The 15,876-nt window shown below is 41.1% G+C and overlaps 1 protein-coding gene across 7 annotated transcripts in view; it reads left to right on the forward strand.

Moving 5' to 3' along the window:
* The window catches only part of USP48 (ubiquitin specific peptidase 48), a 3,461,715-nt gene extending 3,446,048 nt beyond the window's left edge, over positions 1-15,667 (forward strand). For all 7 annotated transcript variants that reach the window (XM_044063244.1, XM_044063240.1, XM_044063245.1 and 4 more), the window contains one exon: positions 15,346-15,667. In XM_044063244.1, the coding sequence (XP_043919179.1) occupies positions 15,346-15,368 (23 nt within the window). In that variant the 3' untranslated portion in view covers positions 15,369-15,667. The remainder of the gene's footprint in view (positions 1-15,345) is intronic.
* Positions 15,668-15,876: the final 209 nt, after the last annotated feature.

Genomic DNA, 15,876 nt, shown 5'->3' on the forward strand with positions numbered 1-15,876 from the left:
TTAAATATGCTACTGATACATTTTCCTTTTCTAGTACTGATCCTTTTCTAGTATTAATCAGTTGCTGGACAGACTGAAGAGCAATAAAGTTAAAAAAATGAAAAGGGACAGGCTTGCTTATGACAATGGGTCGGCCTATCCAAAAGCATCTTCAGCTCAAATTTCTAATGTAATGAAACCCTTTATTGCTGTACAGCAATCCAACAATGTTGTGCAATCTGAGGATAATAACCAGACTGTTGTAGTGAACGGATTCGTAACAACAACAGCAACAATTGTGATCACAACCAACAACAAGTGACTGACAATACCAACGTCCCTGTCAAAAATTGTGTAAATGTTTGGAAAGACAACCCTACAGGAACAATTCCGAAGAACAAATCATTCCAACAGAACCAGAAGAACACTCGATGCAATTTCAAATGCAGGAAGTAACAACTAATTACCCTCGTTTGAACAATGTTACTAACAGTGACGGTGACTTTAACATTTATAACTTTTCATCATTTTCTATCGACTTGCCGTTGGTGAACTTATTAGCTAAAGGTAGTACATTTGTACCTGATAAACCATTTAACTTGGTCAAAACTGTCACAGACCTTAAACTGTATGTGAGAAAGTTAAACTTTATTATTTGGTGACAGTAACTCTGGTGACCATGAGTTAAGGGTGGTACTTTGTAATCCCCCACTACACTCTACCCTGAAGATGTTTGAACAAGTATGCGAATTTGACTCCTTTCGAATCCTCATCCTTGTCCATCAAAAAGACTAAGTAATGTGAGTCGAAAGGAAAGTGTACTACTGCAATCCATGAGGAACACTAATGTCAGGGTGGTTAAAGCAGATAAAGGTGGGGGACTAGTAGTCTTTGATCAACATGTCTACACAGTTAGAATGAGGCATCTTTTAGACACAGAGGCTTGCTCTAAAGCATCCTTGAGTGAGGTCAACACTGCATATAAACAGATAAGAGGCTATTTCAATGACTTCTTCATTGATGCCATCATTGATATTGGTACGTTTAATTTCATCTCCCTTCCTTGGCCAAAAATCGCAATTATGTTTGGGATACCAAAAATCCACAAGGATGTGGAAAACCCCCCATGAGACCATTAATAGATGGTAGGGGTTCATTAACTTACCCTTGTGCCAAGGTAGTGAACAATATTTTGAAAAAATACTTGGTGTCAGAACCCCAAGTATGCAAAGACTCATGGACCTTTCTAGAGAATATTAACAACTTGGAATTTAACCCCAATCACAATTTCTTAACTGTCGACGTTAAGGACTTGTATACATCTATTCCACACTTAGAGGGCATAGAATGGGTAAGCCTCTTGCTTAAATCTAAGAAAGTTCCTTCAAACGAAATTATCTTAGTGGAGTCTTTATTAGACATCATTCTTACTAATAATTACTTTTTATTCGATAAGGACTTTTATTTACAGAAATGAGGGGTCGCTATGGGGTTGCCCTGTGGTGCCAGCTTTGCCAACTTGGTGATGGCGTACTGGGAAAGAACCTTTGTTCTTAAAGCTGAGCACTTCAGGGCGAACCTCGTTTATTACACCCGTTTCTTGGATGACATCTTCGTGTTATTTAATGGAGATGGCATTCAGGCTAAGCTTTTTATTTCATTTCTGAACTCCACAACTGATTTCCTGGTATTTACATCAACATTTCACACGGCCACGATTGACTATTTAGATGTGAAACTTTCAAAAGACAAAGTTAACAGGGGGTATCTATCACAGATTTTCAGAAAACCCACGTACTGTAACTCATTCCTACACTTTTCCAGCTGCCACCCGTTTCACCAGAAGCGGTCCATTATAAAAGGCCAGTTGATAAGGGCAGCTAGAATGATGACACTTGAGCTCGATTTCCATCAAGAATGTGATTTACTTAGGAAGATGTTTGAAAAGCGTGGGTATCCTAATGACCTTATTGGAACTTTAGTCAGTGAAGTTTCTGATAAAAGAAGACTTGGAATTGTCTCTCCCATCCTTGGGCTAAACAGTTTAGAACAGGACAGTCTTATTCCTCACATGGTAGATTGTCAAAACAGTGTACTTGTCCCAACACAAATTCCATCACAAATTTTAGCCCCTAACTTCAAAGGTGGATTTATTACTACCTTTAGTAATGATAGTGGCCAAGTCAAACGTATTTTATGTAAAAACTGGCAGTTTATCTTGAGTGACATTTCACTATCCAGTAAACTAGGTCCAGTTCCAAATATTATATTTCGTAGAGGCCACAACCTTAAAAACTTACTTGAATGTGGGGGGCAACAACTTAAAACACATAGGTATGCTGGAATGAATTTATGTGAATCTTGTAGGATGTGTAGATTCATGGAAGTGGGCAATACATTTTGTATAGGTGACAACAAGTATGAGATTAAATTTAAACTCAACTGTAATTCTAGACTAGTAGTCTACATAGCAAGATGTGTCTGCTGTCCCGCATTCTACGTGGGGAAGACTGAACGTAGACTGCGGGATAGGGTTTATGAACACACCTATGCTATTTCAGTCAATAAAATTGACAACCCACTAGGCAAGACATAGCAAATAATGTGGGCCACAAATTTACCTTCAAAGCTATAGATCAAGTTCAAGCTAATTTGAGAGGTGGCCCACTCAATTTACTTTTAGAAGAACATGAACTGGAATGGCAAATCCGTTTGAATGCATTTGTTGTACCTGGTTTAAATGATGCTTGTAACATTGCCTGTCTACTGAAACTAAGAAGTTTGAGACGGTAATCGGTATTTTGTTTGAATATAATTCTCTTCATCTTAGTTCCACAATATTTTAGAGAGATATAACCGGTTGATTATTCCGTATTTTTGAAGTTTAGTCTAACTTTATTATTGTTTGAGTCTAACAGTTTAATGCCTTCTGTATAACTATAACAGTTTTGATGACACTTTAATTTGACAAACTTGCAGCTTTTATATTCAGGTTTTATGAACATGTGTTTTTTTAGTAAATGTTTCTTTAAGAATTTGACTTACTGGAGGTGTGGCCATCACATGACATGTCTTAATTACTTATAAACTACTGTTTGAAACTGTGTATCTTTTCTGAAGAAGTTGCTACATTACAAGCAACGAAAAGCGCTTCAATAAATTGTTTTATTTCATATTTTTTGGATTCCTGATACTTCCTGTGGTGGGTCTTGGTGCTGCTGTCTTGGTTTTTGTGTTTCAGTAGTTTGTTGGATTTCTTTCCCTGGTTTATCTATGCTACTGTTACATGTAACTCCATATGAATTGCAGGAGGAGTCCATTCTGGGCACATTGCTGGTGCTGTGAAGGCATCAAAGATTGAAACAATACTAATTTAATGAGCTTTAATCATACTTTGACTTAGGAATGGGATCTATTCCCATCATGGTATTAGAAATCTAAAAGACATGGAGAAATTAAACCAATGACCTGATTTTACAGGAAACAAAGTTCAGATGTACAGCTGTTACAGCACAGACTGAGGCACATAATATGCCACTAGTGTAATCCCAGCAGTACCAATGCAACTGTCACAGAGTTTTCCCTGTAATGCCTGCAGTATCACATCTGAGTGTACAGGTGGCAGTGTGAAGGCCATCATCCTTAGACTATGCTGGAATATTTGCATTCGGATCTGCCACTGTCAGACTATGCCATGCGTAGGTAATACAGTTCATCCATAGATTGTTTATGAATCACATTGTCCATGTAAGGTGTTCGCATATAAGGGCAATGTATAAATCTCTCTGTATGTAAGATGCTGTAATCACTGGGTGTAGCAATTTCGATGATCAGTGTTACTTTTGTCTTCTTTTTGTGGGCTACTATATCTGTTTTTTTCGCGTCTATTTTTTAAACGTGTGGTAATGGATGATCCCATGTGATATTACCAATATATGGTTTAGTATTGTTGGTTAGGATATCCTTAATACAGGTTCTAGAGTTAGTCTGACATACTCCACTACCCTAACTGTTGCCTTTCTGGGAAGGTATACAGGATAGCACTGTTTGGTAGAAGAGATCCTCTGTAACTCTTTTCCATTGTTTATGGAATTGATCACTGGAGGATATTAATGGAATGCAAATATGGTGATATGGCTTTGTAGTAGAAGTTGGATATGCAGCATGACACACCTAGTAACAGCCTGCTCCCAGTATACTTTAAACTGTGGAGTTTACGCACTCTTCTTATCTCTATTGTGCAGTCGTACCTCATCAGTAAATGTAAAGTGGATTGTCCAAGGATGCCTAATTCTGGCCTCATTTTTGATAACATTTATTCATTCCTGAACTTAGGTGCTTATTCAGTGGTATTATGTCAGTGCAGTAAAAGATAGTGTAAAGACTTTGGCCACTTTCTTGTATTATTTAGTTATTGTTTTTTTATGATCTCCTTAATTCAATTTTGAGCCTTCTACTCTTTCTTACTTTTACACCATTTCCAGCAGTAATTTATTTCCAGATTGTGCTGCCACTGCTGTCAATGTCCAATGGCTTGAATGCCTGGGATCCCCAGATCTTAATCTAGCACCGATCAGCTACGTTTCCTTTATGTATTGCTGTTAAATTCATGCATTTCATGCATTTCACAGCAATGAACAATGCCTAATTTGCCTTTTCTGTATTCTCTAGAAAATGTGTCCTGTTACCAGCTGCATTTTCATTTTTTGTTGCTACCATATTTGCATCTTTATGCATTATTTATTTATTGCATTTGTTGACCGTGAAAGTCCACTGGACCTGAAAAAGAACCCATTTTCAGTGGAGGCCCAGGGGGAAAAGCTCCACAAAGGTATATAGAAAGAAAAAATAATCACATAAAAAAAGAAGAAGAAAATCATATAGTACAATTACGTTGAATGAGACTGGTAATAGAAGGAACAGTATAAAAAATGCAGTCTTTGACATATAGAAGTAATAAATGGCATATATGTCAGTGACATGCTAGTGAATGATATTTACAATGGTGCATAGTGTGTATTCAAGTAAACACATGACAGTAATATATCTGCAGGTGCATAGCTGTGATGAGATTAAGTACAGTGTAAGTATAGTAGGAGATAGAAGGGCAGAGGGTGGGAAAGACAGGTTAAAGTGACACAGGAAGTCTTAAGTAGACAGAGTGAAGGAAATTATGTGATAGAGGTGTAGCACTGGGAGGAGAAATCAGGAGTTGGAGTTGTGTGTTGAGGAGCAGGAGTATAACCATTTTGAGGAGAGAGGCAGTTTAAGGTATTTTTTAAAGGAGGCCAGATTGTTGACTGTTCTGAGTATTGGAGGGAGCTTATTCCATGCCTTAGAGACATTATAGGAATACAGCATTTGACCAGCTGAGAGCTTGGGTTTCTCTATGGATAGTAACATTTTGTTTTTGGACCTAAGGGGCCGGTTTGGATGGTACATGGTCAGTGTAGGAGAGAGGGAAGGGCAGGTTTCTGGGTGGTAGATGAGCTTATGTGCAGTAGTTAATTGTAAGAATGTGAGATAGTGTTGGGATTCTAGCCAATTTAGTTGATGCAGAGAGGAACGGTGATGGGTAGAATATTTAGCATTTGTGGCAAATTTGGCGACTTTGTTATAGCAAGAGTCTAGTTTTGTTTTCAAGAAGGACTTAGACTGGTGATGATAGGAGCTCCGTATAGATGTGTTGGAAGCAGGAAGGGTGAGGCTAAAATCATTTTTGCAGTGACACTAAGAAAATAGTTGTGCCTATACAGGGCACCTAGTTTTTGATGTTTTTTTTTATGTTAGTGTAGATGTGAAGATCGAACGTTAATTTGTCATCAGTGATGATACCTAGTAATTTGGTGTTAGGGACGACTTCAATGATGGTTTTATTTTGGGAGGGAATGGCGAATAGTGAATTGTCCACAGAGCTGGATTTTGTGGGGGTAAATATTAAAAGATGTGAAGTTCTATCTCACCGTCCATTCTTTACTGATGGGTTCGGAGGCGATCCCTCAGCTCCGAGTTAGCCAATTGCAAAATTCGAGGTCTTCAAATAGCTTGAGGCCAAGTCCCTATCCCATGGTGCACCTGGAGTCACCTCAGATCTACTTTGCCGCTGCAACAGATCGGAGGTTCTTCATTAGCTCGGGCCAGTAAAACAGCTTTTTTTATTACTTAAAATTTTTTGATAGTTTAAGGTAGTTTTAGTAGAGTTTTAGAACGCTCTTATAGCTTTTGGGTGCATTTTCCTACTTATATCGCTTCCCAGTAGTGTGTTTTAAAAATTTCAAGTTGGCCTCTTGTTTTGGCCTAGTTTAAAATCCTTTCTCCTTTTATACATATATATATATATATATATATATATATATATATATATATATATATATATATATATATATATACACACAAACAAACAAATATATAAAAGTGTGTTTTATTCAGTGACCTTTTGTCACAAGTTATTCCTATTTCTTAGATAGTTATAGTTATTGCTAGTGTGCGTTTAGCTTTAGATTTTTTTTCAGATAGGCTTAGTAGTTGATTACTGTTGAAGCTTGCAGTTGACAGTATCTTGTTATATATTAGATGAGGCTTGTTGTGTCTCTTAGCAGCTATCTTCTTTTATTGCATAGTCTGCTTAGAATTTCTTGTGGTGTACTTTAGACAGACTTTTTTTTCACTTTACATTTATATTACTATACTCTGTGTGTGTGTGTGTGTGTGTGTGCGTGTGTGACTTAGCTTGATTTTGTTAAGGCTTGTTTGAATAAATACTGTTAAGTTTTTCTGTGGTGACAGCAATTTTTCTTTGATTATTATGGCTGACCAAGACAAACATCCTAAGTCTGGCTTTAAGAAGTGTCCCAAATTTGGCCAAAAGGTGTCTGTTACAGACAGCCATGTAAATTGTGTATATTGTCTAGGAGTCCTGCATTTGCAGGATAGCTGTGTTATATGCCATCCTTTTTCCTCAAGGGTCCTACAGGAAAGAAAACGAAAACTGATTGACAGAGGGTTGTTGAAACCATCATTTCAAGAAGCTTTGAGCGACCATGATGGATCCAGCAAGTCCTCAAAGTCTTCTAAGACTTCGGACTCTTAAGAAATTTTCAGCTTTGGCTCCACTGCTATCGGAACCGGCAGTCTTTACCTTTCAGAGCTGGTCCCCAGTCCTGGAACCTGTGTCCGAAGCTCCTAAGAGTCCGTTACTACAGTTGGTACCACCTTTGGTGCGCTCTTCTTGGTCCTCTATCAGCCTTTCAGATCTGGATGTGGATCATGTGGTGCAGAAGCTGTTATTGGCACCGGCCTTGGCAAAAATTTTATCAGCTTTGACCCAGATGGCTTCGGAGCCGAAGACCCTTACACCAACTCAATCTATTCCTCGTCTGAGGCATACTGGTTCTTCAGAGCCGGAGGAGTTGGACCTGTTGATAGTGGAACCCTTGGAGCCGACGCCTGTTGCAGTGTCTTCATCTCTGTGCACTCTAACGTTCTCGGTGCCGATCGAGGACTCTAGGAGCCAACACTCTCTGGTTGGGTCCAGGGAGGAATAGTCGGACCGACTTCTCTGTTCCGACTGTGCCTCTCAGGGCTTCAGCTCGGATGAGCTCGGCCCTCTGTTCTGGTGCCGGGGGTTTCAACGGTTTCTTCAGATCCGTCAGTTCCCTCGCATTGGAGCAGGGGTGCTTTCGATGCCATGAGGAGATTCATGTCTCCTAGGACATCCTCTACCTCAGGTCTGACTTCCTCCTCCCCTAAAGTGTCTGTGTCTGCTTCTCCCTCACACATTCTGACGCAAGCGTAAAGACCCAGAGCCTCAGGAAGCCCCAATGGGTGGCCCTTGCTCTTCTGAGACCTCACCAGAAGCTCCCACTGATGAGGTTCCCAGGAAGAGATTGTGTAAGAGGAAACATCTAGACTCCCCTCAGGAGACTGTAACATCGGATACTGACCTAGATGAGTCAGAAGGGTCCCCATGGTCCCCCTCTGAAGATATCTCATTTGCTGAGATTCTTGAAATGCTTAGGCAGAGGGGTGACTGGCAGTCCAAAAGCCCTACTGAGGATGAGTCAGTTCTTCTGAAGGCTTTCGGGTCTCAGCCATCCACCTCTTGGGTGTCTCTGCCCTTCGATGAGCTAATGCAGCTGGTCTGACGAAGGGCGTGGGAGTCTCCAGATACTATGGAGCCTGTCCCTAGGAGGCCTAATAAGTTCATTTCTGCCCCCCTTGACAAATCATTCTTAACAAAAGGTGTTCCTGTTGACACCATGGTGGTGGTGGCAGCCACCAAAAAGGAAATGTCTGAGACTTCCTCTTCTATCCATCCTCCTAACAGAGACTCTAGAATCATGGATAGATATGGGAAGTGCATGTTTAGTTCAGCGACTTTTGCTCTTCGTTCGCTCAACTATTTAACCCATTTTGCCAGGTTACAAAGAGATCTCCTTAAAGAGCTAGGAGGTGCTCTTCAGGGTACAGTAGCTGCAGGAGCTTCCAACAAAGTTGCTGCCCAGCTTGCTAGCCTCGGTTCTATAGCCAACTCATCCATGCATCTCATCTCATATGCAGCTGATGGAACGGGTAGGGCAATGGGTACAGGAGTTGCTCTTACGAGACACTCCTGGATGCGCTTGTGTTCCTTTGCGAAGCCCTTAAAGTCATCCTACGTGAATACTACCTTTGACAGCTCATCCCTTTTCGGGCCTAAAGTGAGGGAAACCTTAACCAGGTGTGAACAGGACGGAAAAACTGTGTCTGCCGTCGGGGTCCATTTTTCCACCACTACTCGACCCTACCCGAAGGGTCAAAGGGGAGGAAAAATGTGGTTCCGAAAAACCCAAGGAGCCTTTCAGGACACGTGGTGAACCCCCCTCCAGAGGCAGATGAGGGGGCAATAATGGAAGACGCCACTCTCGCGGCAGAGGGGTTCTGCAACATCAGGGCGACAGAGATCACTTCTCTGAGAAGCCCTACCAGCGCTCCTGAGAAGAGGCCCGACTGTCCTGCTCTGGAGGCAGTCGGGGGGTTGTTTATCTTTGTATCCAGACGGCTGGCTCGAAATAACAAAAGACAGCTGGGTACAAAGTATAATTTCCAAAGGATACTTCATCCCATTCGTCACACCCTCTTTTCCCATAAGAAAAATCTCAGACGTTCCACCCAGTTACAGGGGAACAGACAACATTAGAGGTCCAACGTTGCTAAGAAAAAATCATCCAACCAGTCCCAGCAGACCAGACAGGATCCGGAACTTACTCAAGATTATTTTTGGTTCCAAAGAAGACGGGGGACTGGAGACCCATATTGGACCTCAGCAGATTGAACAAATACGTAAAGAAAAAGAAGTTCTGGATGGTCACGCTTCAGTCTATACTTCCATTCTTAGGGAAAGACAATTGGATGTGCTTGCTAGATCTCAAGGACACGTACTACCACATAAAAACGGCCAGGCCATCCAGGGATCATCTGCGCTTCCGGCTGGGAGCCAATCATTACCAGTTTTGAGTCCTGCCCTTTGCTCTCACTACAGCCCCCAGAGTGTTCAGCAAATGCATGGCAGTGGTCACAGCTCACCTGAGGCATCTAGGATTCCAGGTGTTTCCATACTTGGATGATTGGCTCCTTACCGCCATCACCAGGCATCAACTCATTCAGGCCAGGGAGTCCACTCTGCAATCAACTGGGCATTAAAATCAACTCAGAAAAATCTGTCTTGTCGCCATCGCAGCGTATTGTTTTTATTGGGGCAGAGCTGGACAGCACCACCACCACCACTACACTAAGGCTTCCAATAGAAAGAGTCTTTGTCCTTCGTCAGCATTCAGATATCCAAAGACAGAGCACCAGCCTCAGAAGTTCTGAAATTAGGCATGATGGCAGCAGTGATTCTAGCCATACCACTAGCTCGTATGCACATGCTGATACTACAATGGCTGTTGTTCACTCAATGGTCTTACCAAGGGCTTCCCATGTCTCACACAATAATGATTACAAATTCCTGCAAAAAGGATCTTCAATGATGGTTGACCTCACTTCATGTCACGATAGGACACCCATTTGTGCTACCCCCTCCAGCGGCCACAGTGTCCAGGGACGCTTCCCTGATGGTGGGGGCATTTTCAGGGAAAGACAGCCCAAGGCACATGGACCGATCAAGAGACACATCTGCATATCAATGTACTGGAGATGAGAGTGGTACTTTTGGCATTGCAGCACTTTCAGGGCTCTCTCCCTCTGGGTACGATTGCGATTCAAACGGACAACATGTCTGTGGTCTGGTATTTGAACAAACAAGGAGGAACCAGGTCCTACCCCCTTTGTCGTGAGGCTGTCAGAGTATGGCAGTGGGCTGTCTCCACCCAGCACTTTCTGTTGGCAACGTACATCCCGGGGAAATCCAACGTGATAGCAGACAAGCTGAGCAGGGCACTCTTGTTGCCCCATGCATGGTCCCTCAAGCAACAAATAGCAGACAGGATTTTCCGCAGGTGGGGCCAGCCTTGCTGCGACTTCTTTGCCAGACACATGAACATGAAATGCAGAAACTACTTTGCCCTGATTCCCCCTCTGGGAGAAGTCCCAAGGGATGCACTCTTATACGATTGGCCTCCGGGTCCCCTCTATGCATTTCCACTGATCCCATTGATATCCAAGGTTCTACAGAAAGCAAAGACCCTGGGAAAGACCATCATTCTCATAGCCCCTCATTGGTTTCGTCAGATTTGGTTCCCCTTCCTTCGACTTCATCTTTTGGAGAACCCTTGGATTCTGGACCCAGTTCCAGACCTTCTGACGTACTCAGGAGAACTTCATCCCTCTCTGCAGTCCCTGAAGCTGACAGCTTGGCTGCCCCAATTCCCATCATAGCCAGGTTTCTTAACCTTTCCAATGAGACGAAGCAAATTCTCTTATCCTCTCATAAATCTTCTACGAGGAAACTATATCTTAGCAAATAGAAAACATTTTCTGTTTGGTACTCTAAAAACAATATTGATAGTTACCAAGACCCGATGGCCTCCATTTTTGAGTTCTTGACTATGATTTTCAACAAAGAAGCCGCAGCAGCAACAGTTCATGTTCATCTGGCTGCTATTTCTAATTTTCATCTTGGATTCGAAGGATTGTCTATTATGTCACACAAGCTATCCAAAGCCTTTCTGAAAGGGACCTTTCATATTAGACCACCTGTGAAATCTCCCTATTCTGCATAGAATCTAAATTTTATGCTTTCCCGCATAATTCTTCTGTCATTTGAACCATCTTCCTCATGTGACCTCAAATTTTTGTCCTGGCAAGCCATCTTTTTAGTAGCTATTACTTCTGCCCGCAGAGTGTCAGAACTTCAGGCTTTATCCATCAAGCCTCCTTATTTGATATTCCATGCTGACAGTCTCTCTCTCTCTCTTAGAACAAACCCCTCATTCTTGCCCAGAGTTTGCACTGAAACCAATCTCAACCAAATTATTGACTTGCCAGTCTTCTTTCCCAACCATTCAAACAATTTAGAGTACATGCTGCACAAACTTGATATTCACAGACAGCTCAGATTTTATTTGGATAGAACAAAAGATTTCAGGAAATGAGACCAACTTTTTGTTTCATTTTCAGACTCCAGGAAAGGTAGACCAGTGGCTTTCTAAATGGTTATCTGATTGTATTACCTTTGCGTATTCAGCTGCTAACATGCCTTTACAGCATAAAATTAAGGCTCACTCAACCAGAGCTGTTTCTACATCCTCTGCCTTTTCTACCAGACTTCCTATTGATAACATCTGCGCAGCAGCCACTTGGTCAAAATCTCATACCAATACCACTCGTAACAAAGTTGATAAGGCCTCCAGGGACAACGGTCTCTTTTAGATCCATGGTCCTGAGAAATATACTCCCGTGAGCCACCCAGGGTTGATGGTGCTTGGGACGCTACCCATCAGTAAAGAATGAACGGTGAGATAAAACAACTTCACATAAAGAAGTTATGTACTTACCATAAAGTTCCATATGAGTTGTTCATCTCGCCTTCATTCTTGCGTCCCTCCTTCCTACCCCCTCCTGGACTGTTAGATGACTGAGATGTTGGATCCATCCTGATTGCTCAATCCTTCTATACCTTTCTCTTGGGAGTGAAAGAATGACATATGGTATTATACGCTGCAAACAAGATCTGAAGGGACTTGGCCTCAAGATATTTGAAGACCTCATGCTTTGCAGTTGGCCGACTCGGAGCCGAACCCATCAGTAAAGAATGAAGGCAAGGTTAACAACTCACATGGAAAGTTATGGTAAGTACATGACTTCTTTTTTTATTTTATTGGGGTTGAGGGCGAGATGGTTCTGGGCCATCCAGGTTTCAGTGGAAGTAAATGCTTCTTGGGTGAGATGCTGTAGCTCGGGGGCAGAATTAGCAGAGCAGATGATAGTTGAGTCATTTGCATATTGGATGACAGTACTGTGGATGAGAGAGGAATGAAAGTTACTGACAAATATGCTGAGTAAGAGGGGTCCCAGTACTTAACCTTGGGGGACGCCTGTATTTGTAGTTATGAAAGGGAGGAAGAATGTAGCCATTTAGTAGATTGCTGCCGGTTACTGAGATAGTTGGTAAACCATTGTAGGGTAGGGGGAGATAGCCCGACATTAGTGAGTTTAGTAAGCAAGGAGGAGTGAGAAATAGTGTTGAATGCCTTGGATAGATCTAGGAATAATGCTGAAATTAAGGAACCAGCATCTCATGCTGATTACTGTGTCGAAGGAAATGAGAGCAGTGTTAGTACTATATCCAGGCCTAAAGTCATGTTGAGTGGGAGAAATGATTTGGTGTTGTGTCAGGTGATTGAGGAGCTGAGTGTGAATACATTTCTCAAGAATTTTGGAGATTGGGTAGAGAATGGGATGGAAATTTGAGATGTCAGAGTTATTGCTGCCTTTGTGAAGTGGTAGGGTAAGTGCTTTTTTCCAGATATTGGGATATTACTGTTATATTCCTGCATTTCACAGCCATCTGCAGTGTAAGTTATGCTTTTTTTTTGAAATGCACTTAACATGACTCATTTTATGAAGGGTACAGACTCTCTATGAAATGTGTCCTGTAAGGCAATTGTATTTATGCCTTTTGTTGCTGGAGCTTTTCTGCCTGTGCTCCCACTGCAAGGTGGAGTCTGTCCATCTGGAATTTTTGGGTTAACAGAAACAAAGCAAGGTTTAATTCAGTGGTGGGGATATGTGTGCACCTTTTCATCCTTTCCCACTGGTTCCACACCTGGTCAACAAATTTGAAGAAAGATCAAAGTCCATTCTTTATGGCCACTTTAGCGATTGAGAAGTTTGTGATACCAGGCTGACATTTAGCTGGCAGTGCAAAAAATTATCCTAGTACAAGCCAAGGGAATCCCTTATAGAATAGGGAGATAGGCAGCTCTACATTCAGACTCAGTTGTTTCCGTTAGGTTCTTTGTTCCCATTGGTCCTTCCATTTAAGTCTCAGTAGTGATGGAGGCTGACTAAAAGTCTTTGATTAGACAAACCTGCTCTGATAAATGACAGAAGTTCTTAGGCTAGAAGGTGAAGAATTCCATTAAACTCACTCTGAATTTTCCTATGGTTTTCTTCTGTCACAAACAGTTTGTCTTGGACCTCATAAAAATCCCTATGAGGATACACATTTCTTCCATTGTGGTCATCATGACTTTGTGTAAATGCTGATGCAGCACAGGGCCTCCTTTCTGTTTTTGAAAGGGTGTTTGTATCTTTTTTCTAGCTTTGAAGAGTCTTTCTCATTGGCATTTGAACAACTACATTGCCTGACTTTGTAATTTTGCAGCAGTTGCTTCATTTATTTTGAAGTTGTTTTCCAGACTTTTATAAGAGTGCACCCATTATGGATGTTAGAGCCATAGCTAGTTGATCTTCAATTGACACTTTTGCCAAGAAATGTAGAGTGGCAAGTGACTCATCCCTCTTAGTTTTTTTTTTTTTTTTTTTTAGCATTTTGGCTACATGCATATCTGAGCTGTTATTTTGGTAAGGCAGACGTTCCCTCAAAGTAATATAAACTAGTTGCATGTTTGGCCTTGAGATAGACATTCCACCCACCTTGTGGCTGGATAAGTATGGCAAGCCTTTAATTTGTATTCATGTTTGTCTTGCAAGTGTTTTTTTATCAAATTCTTTGAAAGCAGAGTTGGTAATGTGAGGCTAAATATATGTCTGAAGCATGACACAGCCAGCAGGTGGATGTACCCACTCCCAAGAACAGGTAGTTTGAGACTGAAATAACTGCACTGTGGAGAGGGTTCTCCATTAGGAGTTTCTATCTTTGCCTAGTGCAGTACTTGAGTATTAGTTGTGCAGTAAGAGTAGACCTCTTTTATTTTTAATGAATGTCCCATGGACCAGTTTTTTTTTTTTTTATTATAGTTTGTTTTCCACAAATGTGCTTTCCGCTGCTCTGCCTAGGCTGTTTATAGGCCAGTGAAGAAAAGGAGCCAAATGCAGGAAACTGCTCCTCCTTTTTATATGATAGAGATATCACATGCAAAATATTGATATGCTGATAGTGTGGCTTCTCCTACAGAAATTACTGTGGAACATTTTTGCACTTAAACCTCCACTTACCTCACTGCAGAATGTTGTCTGCTGCCTTATAGCTGTGACTTTCAGAGTTCTAGTATTAAAGTATGTTCCCCACATAACTGCTTGTTTTTATTTTCCCACGCTCAACACATTAGCGTTTCTTTGTGCAGTGTGATTCAAAATGATTTGTTAACCAGGTAAGAAGATTGACCTTGCAACTCATTTTTACTAATGACCTGGGCCACAACGGCAAAAGCAAATACACTTTTCATGGGCAGTTTAGAGTAATCAGTTGAAGCATTCATGAACACAGTAATAATGACATGTATTTCAGTTGCAAGTAATACACCATCCTATCTGCTTGTAAGCTTTTTAGGTCTTTGTGTTTTTAGAGTACTCTTTACAGGCTTTGTGTGTGCCAGCAATGTGTTGCCCTTTACCTTAAGGAATAGTGTTTTTTACTGGATATTAATGTAGTCAACTGGTTATATGTTGGCGCATAATATATCCTAGTTATATGCTTAGTGTTATAAGCAGGCATCATGTATAGTTCAGTCTTTGTTGACCATATATTTGGTTACACCATACCAGGTTTCTTAACCATTTCTCTCCATCATGGGTGCCACCCTTCTAACTCACTGGTTATTATTTTAGAACAGATAAATAAAGGGACTTGGTGGCATTGTTATGTTAGCATCATAGAGCTGACTTATAGGAATGCTGTAAATTAAAAGTTGTTGGACTTTTAAACTTCTTGATACATTTGAAATCCATTATTCAACAAAGTAAACATTTTATTATCTGTAGGTACTGGTCTTTTAGGACACTGACATTCCAAATGGCATTACTGCTGAAAACAGTGAAGGAAATGAAGAATAAACAAGACAGTAGAGAGCACAGACAGCACAGGAAGCAGTGGATAAGTGGATATCATGTGATTTCAGTCTCCCTGGCTGCAAGGATTCCTCCTGAAGCATCTGTGTTGGCTGCCTTCTGAGCCAAAATTCAGATGTGCCATGAAGATTACATGGGGTCATGAACTCTAAAAGCTTTGTATTTAATCAAAATTATCAAAATCAGAGTTTCTAATATTTACCTATTTTAAATAAAGTCTTTTTTTACATGGTTAGTAGGGTTGGCTGGATTTTCTGACTTCCTGCATTTTTTGGAATTTTGTGCTTAGCTGTACAAAGTCAATTACTAATTGTCAGATTTTATGTTTAATAATGGCATTGATGGCATTCCAGCTGTCATGCCCCTCCACTAAGCATTTGCTGAAACATGTAGCCCATCATATACTTTGAGCAGACATTCCTAACTTTAGATGCATAAATAATA

The sequence above is a fragment of the Protopterus annectens genome, chromosome 2.part1 (assembly GCF_019279795.1).
Source record: "Protopterus annectens isolate FY-2018-M chromosome 2.part1, PAN1.0, whole genome shotgun sequence".
Classification (NCBI taxonomy): Eukaryota; Metazoa; Chordata; order Ceratodontiformes; family Protopteridae; genus Protopterus; species Protopterus annectens.